The sequence below is a fragment of the Sabethes cyaneus genome, chromosome 2, assembly GCF_943734655.1.
Source record: "Sabethes cyaneus chromosome 2, idSabCyanKW18_F2, whole genome shotgun sequence".
Classification (NCBI taxonomy): Eukaryota; Metazoa; Arthropoda; class Insecta; order Diptera; family Culicidae; genus Sabethes; species Sabethes cyaneus.
In genome coordinates this window covers 26,219,781-26,235,344 of record NC_071354.1, presented here as the reverse complement: position 1 = coordinate 26,235,344, position 15,564 = coordinate 26,219,781, and the positions used below count along the sequence as shown (strand labels likewise).

The window sequence follows — 15,564 nt, the reverse complement described above, 5'->3', positions numbered from 1 at the left end:
TGCTTGGAGTTTTTGAGCGTAAAATTCTGCGATCTATACTTGGTGGCAAAATGGAAAATGGAGTGTGGCGCAGACGCATGAATCACGAGCTGTACCAAGTATACAAATATGCTGATATAGTGACGGTAGTGCAATGTGGCAGGCTGCGGTGGGCTGGACACGTGGCCAGAATGCCCGATGAAAGAGTAGCCAAAACTATTTTCAGCAGAGAACCAGGAAGAGGCCGTAGACTCCGAGCCAGACCCCGCACCCGGTGGGTGTGTGCTGTCGAAGACGATGCACGTTCAGCTGGTGTTTGTGGGTAGACTCCGAGCCAGACCCCGCACCCGGTGGGTGTGTGCTGTCGAAGACGATGCACGTTCAGCTGGTGTTTGTGGGGATAGGAGAACGGCAGCCCAGGACCGACGGTGCTGGAGGACTATAATTCGTTCGGCGCAGGATCGGTAACGGACCGTTGCCACTAAAGTAAAGTAAGTAAGTTCCTTTAATTGTGTTATTCCATATACATTGCTAGGTTGCTAAGCGAAAAAACATCGTAGCAAAACTATAGAAATGAGCACCTATAGTTGTGCGCTCCAACTGCGCGTATAGTTGCGTTAGATTTTGGAAAATTGGCATTTTAGCAAATAATGCTTTAATTTTAAATGGTGTAGTCTAACTAGCAATACTTCTAAGAACCTGTTTTATATAATGAACGTAATTGTGTTATCTAGTCTAACTAGCAATACTTCTAAGAACCTGTTTTATATAATGAACGTAATTGTGTTATCTAAAATGCTACGGTGACGAAAATATGCATTAATAATGAATAGTAGCGCAACTATTGGTACTACCACAACTATTGGATCAACTACCCTATGGGTAGCTGTTTTAACCAAAAAATCCACTTTTATCGTTACTTTTGGTTACTTGGGATTCCCTGTGCTCCCCGTGACATTTATTTTAAGTTTAGCACATGTTCACTTTCATAAAAAAATAATCAAATGTTTTAAACGATTGTAAATAACTTTTCATATGATAGTTCCCAAGTAACAATTTGGGCTTTGTTATACTCTTATAATGGCATTTAAGACCAAAATTGGTCTTGAAGACCATCATAAGAGTGCAAAAAAACTCACATTGTTGCTTGGGTTAGCTACATTTACCAATCTCAGAAGACAGAATTAATTACAGTGCATCAGCACTCTATTAAATAATGTATTTGGCAATGAGCGGAACTCAAACTTTTATGATAGTTGAGCCGCATCTAATTAAATTTAGTTTACCGTTTTGTTCTACTTAAGTGATTAGAATATCTGAATACTGTTAAACCATCGTGACATAAACCGATTTTCAACAATGAAACCACTCTATCCACTGGATCACGCCATTTTTCGCAGAAATCAATAATCGCAACAAAAACGCCTTTGGGCCTCAGCACCATACAGCCGTCGTTATTGCTGTTACAGATAATCGCCGCGACCAAACCACTCATTAGAGAACTCCATTTTGACCTTCACAAAACCAGTCCCCCGATGGAGTGGGATCAATCAGAGAAATCGATTTCTGTCGTCCCGCCTGGCGCTTCGGCCGTCATCATCCGTCATCCGTCATTGGGTCCGGCAGAAACTGCCGGTAGGCACCCGAGGCAGAACCCGTTCTGTGATTCGTTCGACGGCAAATAATTTCGGCCCCGGGAGAAGTCCAGACTGTATAATTTTAATCCTCCCGCCGCGTCGCCTTTCAGCAGCCAGCCTGAAAGGGCGCTCGTATGAGCTGGATCTACCGGACTACACGCTCGATCCGCTTGAGCCTAGTTAGCAGCTATTGCAGTGGCAGAATCGCTGCTTCGCACGTAACGCCATGAATAACATGCAGATAATCACGATTCGCTACCGTCTTTTACCGGGTGCAACGCGAAGTCGATAGTAGCTAGATATTGTGCGAGTGGTGTGACCACTTTAAGCAATCGATGTATGAAAATAGACTGTTTCTGACTGCGGTTAGCAGATAAATATAAATAATTGATAAAACATTCGAAGATTTAGAGAAATTGGTGCGATTTTAAAACACAATTTTGTAAAACCAGAGTTACAATCGGTAGCAACTGCTACGCGTTGAGATTCCTGCACGAAAGCCTCGGAGGCGCATCACCAAGTTGCTTTCTCTGCTCTCTGAAATTGATCTCCGAAACTGGTTCTCAGGATGCAACCCCGCGTGTCGAAAGGTTTAGCACGACCCACATCTCTTCGACATGCACACAAGGTTTTACCTGCTACTGACTGCTACTACTGAGCTCAGCCTGCCAACGTGCGCGCACAAATGCGTGTTGCTGACTGCAAAACTGCCCTTACTCCGTGCTTACTGCCTCCATGTGATCCCCGGGAGATCTCTCTCACATTCCGGAACCTACCGCGGTTGTCCTGTAATTGCGAACGACGCAATTACCGGCGCAATTGGAAGCGAGTAATTATGCTAATAAGACGTTACGAAATATGCGCTTCGTGCGATTGTCATCTTCTCGTGCAAAAAAAAACTAGCAGGCAAACCGAAAGCACATTCCATCCGGTCATCAAAAGCCACACTCGCTGGGACGGACAACAATGTTTCAAACGACGACCCGACCAACAATAAAGTACTCCTTTTTATACGTGAGCTGTCAATAAAACTCACATGTAAAATACCTCCGTTTATATGGCTCGCACCTGAACATGATTGGATTCTGCTGATGGGCGCCCAGAGTGTAAGCGGGCTAAAATCAGTGCAAGCCTCCGCCGATGGACTCCTCAAAATCAAACCTAACGAAATCCAGCCAACAGCAGCAGCAGTCGCCGCCAGGGCCAGTGGATCGGTCGAAAATAATCCGGTAACCCTAAAATAATAATAATCGCAACTTCGGAGCAAACATGGCAAATTTTTATCACCCTTCATTTCACAACTAAATACTGCCACAGCCAAACCAAGCCAAAGTAAAATGAATTACGGCTAATAAAATTTCTCAGTCCGCGGTTCATAAATAAGACCGATCGGCGGTCACCCAGCAGGGAGAAAGAAGTTGTTTGTTTTTTTTGCGTCTTTACCTCTCGCTTGTTGACGCTTGTAAAAAAAAGATAAATCTTACCTTTTGCAAAAACCGATTGCGTTTTCAGGAAATGTTGCTATATTTGCAAATTGAACATGCAGCAATTTTGCCAAGAATCCACCGATCATCGGAGGTAATAGAAAATTTCTCTAAAATTATATGTAAAAATTATTCAAGAAATTCATATCAAGAAAGAATTATTTAATAAACCGTCCATCAACATCACCTGGTGTAGGTTTTGTTTGACCAATTATTTGAATTATTCGAATTAGGCCATTGCAAATTATGTTTAAAGTTTTTGTTTTTGTTTTGAATATCTTAGCAATGTTTGGGTACCGTCATCCGGGGCGAGATTGTGCCAAAAAAGCATATATTTTTGTTCTTTAGCTCAGTATACACACAATTTAGGAACTAAGTTGATTTCTAACCTGTCAATATATACTAAATTGTTCAATTAACAACTACCGTAGAGATGGTTAAGTTACAATGAAACCTGATTTTACTGGAAGTGCATGAACTTTGGCACAAGCTCACCCCTTCTAGGGGGTGACATTGTGCCAAAAACATAAAGTTAGGCTAGAAACAGGCCTAGAATCAGGCCTAAACAGTGAACATTAGCATGTTTATAAACAATACACATAAATATCAGTACAAAGTAGTTCATTTGGGGCCGTCCATGAACTAAGTGGACTATTAGGGGCAGGGGGTCGGCCAGAAACAACGCTTCATACAAAAAGTATGAACGAAATTAACCCGAAGAGGTCTGAAATAACTAAAAATGAGTTCGTAGTCAATGGACTGCCTTTATATAGCCAGTAGCGATTCTAGGGTTAACAAGGGGGAGATATATGGAGGGCGTGTATCCTAAGGGGGCATACCTATTTGATCATTTAACAAAAGTAACCATTACTTCGTTCGAGAACTCGAAGCCGCAGGACATGTGGACCCCCTTCCCTCGTTAAAACTGGCAGTTTATACACGGTATAAAATATTCGTCTTATATTAGAGTGTTTATTCAAAGTATCTGAAATTTCCAGAGAAAAAGTAAAAATTAGTTTAAATTATTTAGCAGACCAATGATGCTGTTTGCTCCAAAATGGATGATGCAATCTAATCTGTCGAAATATTGTGCTCAATAGTAAAAAATGTGAGTGTACTGACGTATTTCTGTTGTGTATGTGAAATCCACAAAATGGATCGAGCGTTATTTCCGAGTATTTTTGATCGCGAACATGGAAATCCTGTTTAGGCGAAATGGTTTGCTAATATTATCTGTGTTCCTTTCTAAGTTATGACTGAATATGTTATGTTCATCATCATTTTGAATTTAGGTCACCAGTTTCTATAGATATCATAAATTTTCACAAATAAACATTTTTCGTTTTTGGCACAATCTCACCCCGGATGGCGGTATCAGATGTCAAGGTATCCGCAATATAGAAAAGCAGAAAAGCAAACCTTCGTCGCATAAATAAGGTTAGGTAAGAGCTAGACAGGGCACACTTTTTGTACTTTTTAGTAAACTAAACTAAATCGTATCTTTATCGATTGAAGGTTGTCATTGTTAAAACTGCATTTACCAAATTCCAGCTAGTTTTTGACGTTCATACTCGGCCCGCTGTTTGTATCGTTAATCTTCACGACGACAAAAAAGGTACTTAAGATACTTCCAAAGCTGTTGTCATAAATTGTAGCTCTCATAACTGTAGTTACTCCCACACTTGCTCTAAGTATTTACCGCAGTTAATTATACTGGCAGATAATTTTATGGATTCTTAATTGTACCTGTGGTGGATTGTTTTTTATGTGTCTGAGAAACGAAAAACGCCAGATTTTTAAATGTTTCTAAACATATTTTTGTCCTCTGTGTTATTGATTTATCCTGGTGTTTCGAAGTGTTCTCTGTGGCATCGTGATATTTTTACCATATTAGAGACTTTGCTTGTAATGTGTGTTGTTTACACATTACTTAGGTAGTAGCCGGTAACGTGTAAATGGACAGAGGGAAAGGGTCAAAATGAGTTGACAGTTTCCTTCGTTGAATGGGAGCGTCAGTCAGTAAGTCGTGAGATGGTGAGTAAGCAGGATATCACATTGGCGATCTAATGTCAAATCAAGCTTTGGGGATACATTTTGTGGTAAAAAATGAGGTAAGAATGAAATGGCACACTATATCGTATATTAATGGAGCCGGCAAGGTAAAATTGAACACGAAAAAAAGAATATCACACCGAATTCTATTGAGATTGATCTCAAAATAAGCGAAATACAAAAGACAATACTCCAGAGTTGGCACAAAAAATGAGTGTAGTTTTTAGAGCATCATAGTAGAATACGAAACCTATAGTTAAATAAAAAGAAAACTATTCCAAATCAATTCTACTATCTATATTTATTCGCGACAGATACGTATTTCGTCTACGACTTGCAGGCTTCATCAGTGTCTGTTTTCGAAAACGGAAAAGTTTTCTTTTTATTTAATTTCAGGTTAAATTTCAAGTCCACTTTAAGTCAATTCAAGTTAATTTTCATGCCCAAAATTTTGGGCCCAAAAACTGTTTCTGAAATTGGGCTTTTCGACGAAAGGTTAATGAGTACTAATTTCCCGTTAAGAGTGGGATAAAAGCTAGCAAGCGAGTCTGCTTTGAAAGGTTATGTGCTATTGCCAATGCGAACCCGTAGGTTGATGCCTACAGGGTCGTAATGGCAAAGACCAAGAGCGTAATGGCGCCCACAGAGCGATCGCCAGAGATGCTGGAGCGGATCATCGAGGGCCTCTTTCCGCGTCACGAGCCAGGGCCCTGGCCTTAGGCCGCTGAGTCCTCCCACGGCCGACGTTTCAGTATCTCAGACCATAGCGTAAGATGGTCGGCCTCCTTACCGAACATCCAAAGTAACTTGGGCGACGGCGGTTTAGAGGTCAGGGAGGAAATGACGGTTACAGCCGAGGAACTCATTGAGATCGCTAAATTCCTAAAGGTGAGCAAGGCACCGGGGCCAGACGGAAACCCGAATATGGCCATTAAAGTGGCTATTTTAGAGGCATAACAAAATTATAACTGATCTTGTTATATTTGACCGAATTCTTGCTAACAACGGCTGTTATAAATTAGCCACCATAAGTGGTTAAAATAACTCAAATTCTAGCAAAACTGTTTAGCAAAAATATAACAAAGTTTGTTATGGTTTGAACAAAATTATATCAAAATTTGTCACGATATTTTTAACTAATTTTGTTATAGACTAATTCCGCCGTGACGTTTTGACATCTTTTTGCACAGTATTTGTGTTTCAGCTGGGAAAATCGTTAAGAAACCTCCAAATATTATTATATATTTGGAAAGAGCATGAAATTACCTATTAAAAATGAACAAATTAATAGCTTTTGCCTTACCTAGGTTGTTTTGGAATCTAGCGTGACGTTACAACGCGCCAAAAATTGGTTCTTCTGTTAAAAAATATGAAAATTCTGCTCTATATCAAATTTTATCGAAAGAGTTTCTTCTATGATTTGATAAGAGATGAATAGTGTACAACTAGCCATGTTCAGAATTCCGATAATTAGTGAAGTTAATTTTTAAACAGATTTTACTTTTCGTGCCGTTACAACGCTCTGCTTTACACAGAGAGGGTCGTAGCTCCGTTGTAACGTCACGAAAAATCTGTTCAGTAAATATTCGTTAATTATCGCAGTTGCTGCCTTCTGTACATAATGAATAATCCAAAAACGTGTTGTTAATTTGTCTTTTCACTATTTTGCACGTAATTGTGGGGTTGTTCACAAATTATGACGCGCAGTGGGAGGGATTCTAAGAAAGTGTGTAACCTCGTGCTAGCCAGCGGAAATCCCTGGTAGGGAGATAGGTCAAAGATATTTACAGGGGTGTCTGATGTAATCCCTCTGCATCAAACACCTGTACTTACTTCAGTAGGGAGGTCCCCGTGTCACTCGCTGACAACTATCAAGGTGAAGCAACACGAAGTGGAATCTCACGACAATGAATCTCACAGACGCTTCTGAATATTACCGATTTGTGAACCTAGACAGATAGAGGATTGTTGACTCCTTTTATGAGTCCGACTAGCGAAAAGCAAACGAGGTGTAAAATCTATCAATTTCAAGGCTGCACTCAGATATGACTAACTATCTTGTAACTTTAACATTGTACAATTTATTCTACAAGGTACCATTTTGAGCTCATTTTGGTTTGTGACTTAACTAATTTACTTGCGGTTTTGGGCATTGATGGTGGTATACTTCCGGAACGCTGCTCCAATAATGGCTGTCGTAGCCACCGCCGATGACTACTCTGGTCGCTGAATGATGGATGCACTGGACAAAGCGTGCACAAGATGGCTGATACACGGCATGACGAGGCATGCATAAGATGGCAGATGCACTATACGGGACCACGTGTGCACTGGTTTACGGAGGCACTGGTAACAACATGCACTTGATGACGGATGCACAGGTCCAAGTAGGCACTAGAGGACTGGCGCACTGGATGACGGAGGCACTAGTCGACGGATGCACCGGTTGAAAGAGGCACCGGCCTATTGTACACGTGTTCCTGGATCTGATCGGTGCTACGACGAATAATTGACACGTTGAACGCAGCCGACAGTTGGGCCGGCCTTCACTGATTATCGAAGACAGTTGAAGCGGTTTTCACGGAAAACCCGCCAAAACGGAACGCAACCCGTGGTAGTTGCAATTGCTAGCAGTGGTAAGCCAGGAATACCACCGCCGAAACTCGCTGCGTCCGATTGAAGCCACTCACGTCACCAGTTAGTGATGAATTTAGCGTATCACCAAAGACCATTCACCAGCTCGTTACTGGCCGTCCACAAGATGATTAGATACCGGTGTGCGTCCGGGTTGTACACCGTGCCCATGGAAATCTCGAAAAAGATCAATAATACAAAAGAAAAAGGTCCGCTGGACCTGTCCAGCGCTATTAGTTTCATTTAGTGTCACTCGTTTTACCACCTTTAGCCCATTCCGCATATCAACGTTACTTATAAGTATTACAATGGATTTACCTTTTTCTAACACAATAGTTATTTTAACACGAAACAATAACAGGATTGTCCATATTCAAAGACGATAATTCTCCTTTCAGCCCTTTTGATCTGGCTAAACAATAAACAAAGCATTTACTATTCACCGCCATCACTCAATAGTAATTATTACTGACCGTACTAATCACTTTCCTAAGTGTTATGTCCCCGTAATCAAATGCTACTTGGTACAGAGGCAAAACATGTAGTTTTATTTAATTAATTCGATTTTTATAACAAGCGAAAATATAAACGTGGGTTTTTTGGTTGCTATCGTAATATCGAATGACAACTCTGCTCACGGTATGTACACAGAAGGTGTCCATACCAAAGTATGTTGACTAATGGTACACTGTTAATTTCTGTAGCAGTTTATTGAAGTTTGGAACGTGCTGCTATAGCATCTCCCTCCTTAAGACATCACGTAGTGATTGAAGCGAGCCGGCAAGCGAACTTCTCGTCCTCTGGAAGTATACGTAGCTGTTGACGTTGGAATGCGACTTCTCGTTGGTGCTGCACTTGCCACTGACGGTCGATCCGGACCAGGATCTGGGTTCAGCTGTTCTTGTGCACGCTCATCTACTGCTTCTGGTGATGGTTCAGTCGGTTGTTGTTTTATACCGACCTCTTCTAGCAAAACGCTCAGCGGTAAGTGTTTGTTGAGCAACTCCGCTTCCGTATTTGCACTGTCGTATCGTGGACGAATCTGGTTGACATGACTTCGGATTAAACCGGATCGTTTACCACAGAGCCAAACATTGTAGTTAACGGATCCAATTCTTTCGATGACGTTACCCGGTTCCCAGTACCAGTCGTTTCGCTTATGCACCTGCACGTAGACCAAATCGCCGTTGCTAAACTGTCGTTGCTGGCTGTTGACATTCACAGTTTCCGCAATTTGTGTTGGTCGAAGCAAATCCAGCGTTGTTCGCATCCGTCTACCCAACATCAACTCACTAGGTGATTTCTGATCGGTAGTTCTGCTAGGTGTGGAACGGTATGTTGCAAGGAAAACTTCAAGTGTCTCCTGCAGGGGTTCTCCCTTGTTGATCTTCTTCATCGCCCGCTTCATTGAATCTACGAAACGTTCTGCCTGCCCATTTGATTGAGGGTGGTAGGGCGCAGTAAAGATGTGAGTTATTCCGTTAATGTTGCAGAAAGACTCGAACTCCTCGCTAGCGAATTGCGATCCATTGTCTGAGACAATGGTGCAAGGTAGTCCAAGACGTGAAAAAGTACAACGGAGGAACTGGATCGTTGCTTTTGCCGTAGTTGTAACCGTAGGATAGATTTCTGGCCATCGAGAGAACGCATCAACGATGATCAGAAAATACAGACCGTCGATTGGCCCCGCATAATCGATGTGTATACGCTGCCAAGGTCCTGCTGGAGTTGGCCATGCCTCCGGTGGTGCGTGTGGTGGAGACTTAGCAACTGCTGCACAATCCTTACACTGCTTGACGAAATCTTCTATATGCTTGTCGATGCCAGGCCAGTACACGTAGCTGCGCGCGATGGCTTTCATACGAACTATGCCTGGATGCCCCCAGTGTAGCCGTTCTGCGATTCGCTTCCTGTATAGTGATGGTACCACAACTCGCTGACCGAAAAGAACACAGCCTTGAACAAGGGATAGGCTGTCCTTCCGGTTGAAAAACGCCTTCACTTCGGGATCATTGATTTCGTTTACATTTGTCGGCCATTCCGATGTGAGATAATGAGTTACCTGCTTCAGCACCTTATCGCTACAAGTTGCTTTAGCTATCATCTTCGACGTTACTGGAATTGAACCGATAGAATCGTCCAACACCGCTGACATATCATCCTCAAGCATAGCCGAAGCAATGATATATTCTTCTTCCGGTTTAGCTGTCGAACTAATAAGCCGTGATAGAACATCTGCATACCCGAACTTCGTTGTATTGATGTACTCCAACTTGAAGTCATAACACAAAAGCGTTAGTGCCCAACGTTGCAACCGACTCGAAGTATGTGTTGGTATTCCCTTCTGCGAACTGAAAATGCGGAGGAGAGGCTGGTGATCTGTTTCCAGCACAAACTGCCGTCCTAGTAACATTCGGTGAAACTTGGTTACCGCGTACACAAGTGCCAATGCCTCTTTATCGATCTGCCCATAGCCTTGCTCGGCTTTGGTCAATGAACGCGAAGCATGTTGTATCACCTTTTCAGTGCCATCTGGGAACCGATGTCTTATGGTGGCTCCAATGCCCGTGCTTGAAGCATCCGCTGCAACCACGATCTGCAATGTTGGATCGTAGTGTGTTAACATCAGGTTAGACTGTAACAGCTGCTTGAATCGTTCGAAAGATCGCTGACAGTCCTCTGTCCAGGCCCATCGTTTGTCTTTCTGCAAAAGCAAATCCAACGGTCGACGTAATTCGTGCATTTCCTTGATAAACTTTGCATAATAGTTCACTGCGCCCAAAAAGGAACGCAGTTCCGAAACATTCTTCGGTGGCGGCATATGTACAATCGCCGACACTTTCTCCGGATCAGTTCGAATACCGTTACGATCTAGGATGTGCCCCAAATACTTCACCTCCGTCATGTAGAATCTACACTTTTCAATTTTTACCCGGAAGCCGAACTCCTGAATTCGCGATAGAGTTCCTTCCAGATTGCGATCATGTTCCTCGCGAGATTTGCCATACACGATGACATCATCAAGAAAAGATTCTACTCCCTCCAAATCGCTGATCATACTATCGATGACTTTTTGAAAAGCACCGGGAGCCGATTTTACCCCGGGCGGAAGCCGTTTGTACTTGAAAAGTCCCTTGTGCGTGTTAACTGTTAGCAACTTCTGAGAATCTTCTTCTACCTCCATCTGTAAATATGCATCTGACAAGTCAATTGTACTGAAAAACTGACTGCCAGAAAGTTTCGCGAAAATCTCTTCTGGTGTGGGGAGTGGATAGTTATTTGCTTCCAGTGACGCATTCAAACCTGTCGAATAATCCGCGCAAATACGGACAATTGGATCGCCATGTGCATCGCAGTGTGCTTTGCGTACCGCAACGATGGGTGCTGCCCATTCTGCGAAGTCAATTGGTTCGAGCACTCCCATCAGTTGTAAACGTGTCAACTCCTTTTCAACAAACCGCTGTGAGTGAAAAGGTACCGGTCGCTTTGGTTTAAAAACTGGTTTGGCACCCGGCCGGAGAAACAGTCGAATTTTTGTTTTCGTACAGAGACCCAAGCCATCCCGGAAAACTTCTGGAAACTTCCCTTTTAGACTCTCCCTACATTCGGTTGGAACTTTTACGGACACTTGCTTGCAATAGGAATTCATCGGAATGTCATAAAGACCAAAGATGTCCATGAGATCACTACCAAGAACATTGAATCCTCTTACCGGCGTTACGTAGCATACTGACTGATTCGTCACACCTCTGAAGGTGACGTTGCACTGAAATTCCGACACTAATGGAAGTGGTTTACTTGAAGCTGTCACTACACGAAGAGTTGTCGGTCGCACAATGGGATCGCCTAGCTGCTGCAGCGACTCCTCCGAAACAATCGTATAATCCGCACCGCAATCAAGTTGTAGCTCGATCGGCTTATTGTTAATGAAGATTTCAACGTACTTGCGCCTTCCGACGACACCGGCTTTGTTGACTGCGTAGATGCCCTTAGCTTGACTAGCACTACCTTGCCTTTTCTTCTTCTTCCTCGATTTATTTTTGCCACCTTGACTTGACGATGTGTATGTACCAGTTTCCGTTGACTTCGAGAAGCAACCGCAGTAACCCTCCTTGTGACCAGTTTTACCACAGTTTCGGCAAGTGTGATGTGTAAATGTACAGTCGGCAACAAAATGCATCTGGCCGCACTGCCAGCATGGACGTCGTGGTTCTCTGGAATTATCCATCTTTTTCTGTACGTATTTAACAGGATCTCTTTGTTCGTTTCGATAAATTGCGTTGATTGTAGCCTTCGGATTCTCAATAACAGCAGTGTCGTGTTTGAGGTTATCCAAATGCTGACACTCCAGCAGCAACTTTTTCAATGTCATAGGGTCAGCCTGTGTTTCCCCCTCCATCTTCGCGAGCAAACGTGTCCGAATGTCTTTCTGCTTTTCAGACTGCAGTCCGGCCACAAAGATTAGACATTTGAATTGATCCGGTGTGATCGTATTTATACTGAAATCCTCACAAGCTTTGTTAACAGCGCTTGCATACGTGACAAAATCGTCTGAATTTTTCTTCGTCGTCAGCAAACATTGATAACGTCGAAAAAAAACTGATGTCTGGTATCCGAACATCTCTTTCAGCGTTTTTACCGTATCAGCAAACGGTATCTCGCGTGGACTCTTCGGTAGGATGTAGTTTACGTAACGGTCATGATCCACAGAATTCATCTTTTGCAATAAAAGCCGGACTCTATCGGCATCCTCCAGCTGTGCACCTCCCTTGGTAAACACCTCTTCGTGCCGGGCGTACCAATTATCGAAAACCTGTCCGTGCTGCGGATTATATGTAAATTCCACGATGGTTTTTGCGAGTGATTCCATCAGGAACTCATTATCCTTAGGCTTCAAAAGCTGCTCAAGGAGAGCTTTCTGAGCTTGCTGCTGGGCTTCCATCATTTGGTTCATCTGCTGAAGAATGGCGGCTAAACCGCTAGCTGAATCCGTCATTGTGTTACACAAAAAAAACGATTTTACTGGAACCGACGCGAAACTACTTCGAACCGAATACTCGTCGCCAATTATGTTATGTCCCCGTAATCAAATGCTACTTGGTACAGAGGCAAAACATGTAGTTTTATTTAATTAATTCGATTTTTATAACAAGCGAAAATATAAACGTGGGTTTTTTGGTTGCTATCGTAATATCGAATGACAACTCTGCTCACGGTATGTACACAGAAGGTGTCCATACCAAAGTATGTTGACTAATGGTACACTGTTAATTTCTGTAGCAGTTTATTGAAGTTTGGAACGTGCTGCTATAGCACTAAGCACATTATAAATAGCTTGTTTCCGGCTTAAATCTTACTTAGTCACGCTTTAATCACACTTTTAAGCTTAGTGTTCAACTTATCTGTAAGCAAACTCTAATTAATCGAAATTACACCTTTTTAAATTAAACTTTTACCACTTTACGAGCACGGCGCGCACTTCTATCATCTGTCCTAGCTTCTGACAGATCAAACAAGATTCATACTGTGCGTCGAGTATTTATGGGCTAACTTGGCGGAAGTCGTGAGACGAGACAATATCAACCCGAGTATCGTCGAGAGCGATACTTTGTCTACCTCCGCTTCGTAAAACTTCTCTAGCTTAATTCTCAGACGACTATGATCTGCGATTTCTCCCTCACACCCACTATTGTAAGTTAGATGTCTGCATGAAAGTGAGATTACTCGGTGAGTGACTTCTCATTTTAGTACAACTTAGATGATCATCACTCACCGAGTCCATCTAACACCAGAGAAGGACTTAGGGAAATCGACGGAAAATTCCCGCTTAGCACTTAGTGGCAATTCACGTTAATATTGTGGCGGACGCCACAACTTAAATTTGTAACCAACTGGTTACAATACCCCCTCGTCCGTCTCCTTTCGTAATGAACAGCTAAACGATCCTGACCTCCTAGCAAATGTAACATATTTGCATTAAATCAAACACATTCATTTTCCCCGTGATGCGGTCCTGATCAGGTTTATGCCTATTCTCATTTCACGTCTTCACTCGTGCAAAGATGTGAAAGAAATTTGGACTAACCAACACAAGCGAGTTGAGAGACGTAAGTTGTTCATGTGCGATGTGGATTTCGCGTAATTGCCGACGCAATTTTCATTCGAAGGGCCTTCGCGAAAACTATTCGATGTGTTTTTGGATGGTTTTTTAAAGGTATCTAAAGGAATAATGGTTATATTTATACAGAAATAAGGTAAGTCAATCATTTCGTTTCCACAAAACCTTCCGGGTACCCTAACTGGCAGAATTTTTAATGCATTTATCGGTCATATTTCTCTTGTCTTTTTAGGTTATCTGCTGAGAGGAATGATTCATGGAAATAAGATGATTCGAGCAAGCAGGTGTGTACTTTCGGAACAAATATGAATCGACACTTACTAGTGGCGTTCGGATTGTACAGGTGTGGCTCCATTGATGTTCGGACTACTCAATGGAAACTAATTTCATTCATCACTTTTCTCGTTTCAGGTGTCGGGCTTTAAATCCACGGCGGAAAATAAGCCGACGGATTTACCTGCCTCGTTGGCTAGTTCGTAGGAACTGATTCCAACTCGGGCTAACCTTTCGCAGGGAGCATACAATGCATCCAATTTAGCATTGTAGGAGTCTGCCGCGGAAGATAGTTTAAAATTTCTTCGGCCACCGGAACATACGGAAGCAGCACTTTTAGATCGCAAATTGTAATCTCGGGTATGTTTTTCGTGAGCCCTTCGTAAATTCTTTACGACTGGGAAATAAATCTCATCGTTTATCACCCCCTTCCTCTCCAACCTATCCTTATCTAATAAGTCTGTCCCATCTCGGTACATCCTTTTCCGCCGCTTTTTCTATAATTTCGTATCCGAAAAGCAGCCGAAAGACCAGTCGAAGTATGGGCTGTATTTAAGCGGAATTAAATTTCGGACATACGGGTGTCCCATAATTTGTGATCGGTTTTAACAAATGGATCACGAGTTTCCCTGTCAAATCCTAAACTGAGTATCTCCGGTACATCTTTCTGCGAGTGTTTTTGTGATTTTTATCCTGTTTCAAAAATTGATGATTACAGGTAAGTATGAAAATGAGCCTGCAGTCGTCGCTGCTGGGTAAGTATTTATTTTGGGGTTTAGATATTTGCCATCGTGTCTGGGACTAATCTTTTTCAAATCGAGCACTTCCGGACGTACTCTTACCTCCTCTTTGACCTTCTTAGACCAGAGGTATTTCTACAGAAATCGAAATTTATCGGAGCCCAATGCATTTGGTCATTGTGCCCTTCACAAAATTGTCTCTGTAATTAGGAGCAACAATTTCATGAATATAATTTTACGGAAACCCGTTTTTCGGAGCACTATGTGCCCTTCACAAATTTTTGTGAATGTTTACTGGAAGAAAAATTCAAAGTTTACTTCATTTCCTGGAATGAATATATTCAGATGGATCCACCTCAGCCAAGCCTAATTTTTGCAACGACTGGTGGAGTCCGGCAACTCTGAGGGGCTTTATTCTTGGTGGACCGGTCTGCCCTCCAAGACCATCTTCTTGGCGCAATATGGGCAGTGCTCTGTGTCCACGTTGTGGAACCCACAACGCTGACAATATTTATGCTTCGGTTTATCACACTCTCTGGCATGGTGGCCTTTGAGCCGACAATTAAAACAAATACCGTCTTTCGGAACCTGGTACCGTTCTAATAACGTTGATAGTCCCTGCTGGGATTCTTTCTCGTTTTCTTGCG

General features: G+C 42.6%; 1 protein-coding gene across 1 annotated transcript; it reads right to left on the bottom strand.

The window, feature by feature from the left end:
- Positions 1-8,534: 8,534 nt before the first annotated feature.
- LOC128735205 (uncharacterized protein K02A2.6-like) lies at positions 8,535-12,782 on the bottom strand. The gene has a single exon (XM_053829699.1). The coding sequence runs from the start codon at positions 12,780-12,782 to the stop codon at positions 8,535-8,537; it is 4,248 nt and encodes a 1,415-aa protein (XP_053685674.1).
- Between the last annotated feature and the right edge of the window lie 2,782 nt (positions 12,783-15,564).

What these genes read in the sequence shown, in the direction of transcription:
- LOC128735205 (XM_053829699.1), bottom strand. Translation starts at nt 12,782, where the DNA reads ATGACGGATTCAGCTAGCGGTTTAGCCGCCATTCTTCAGCAGATGAAC.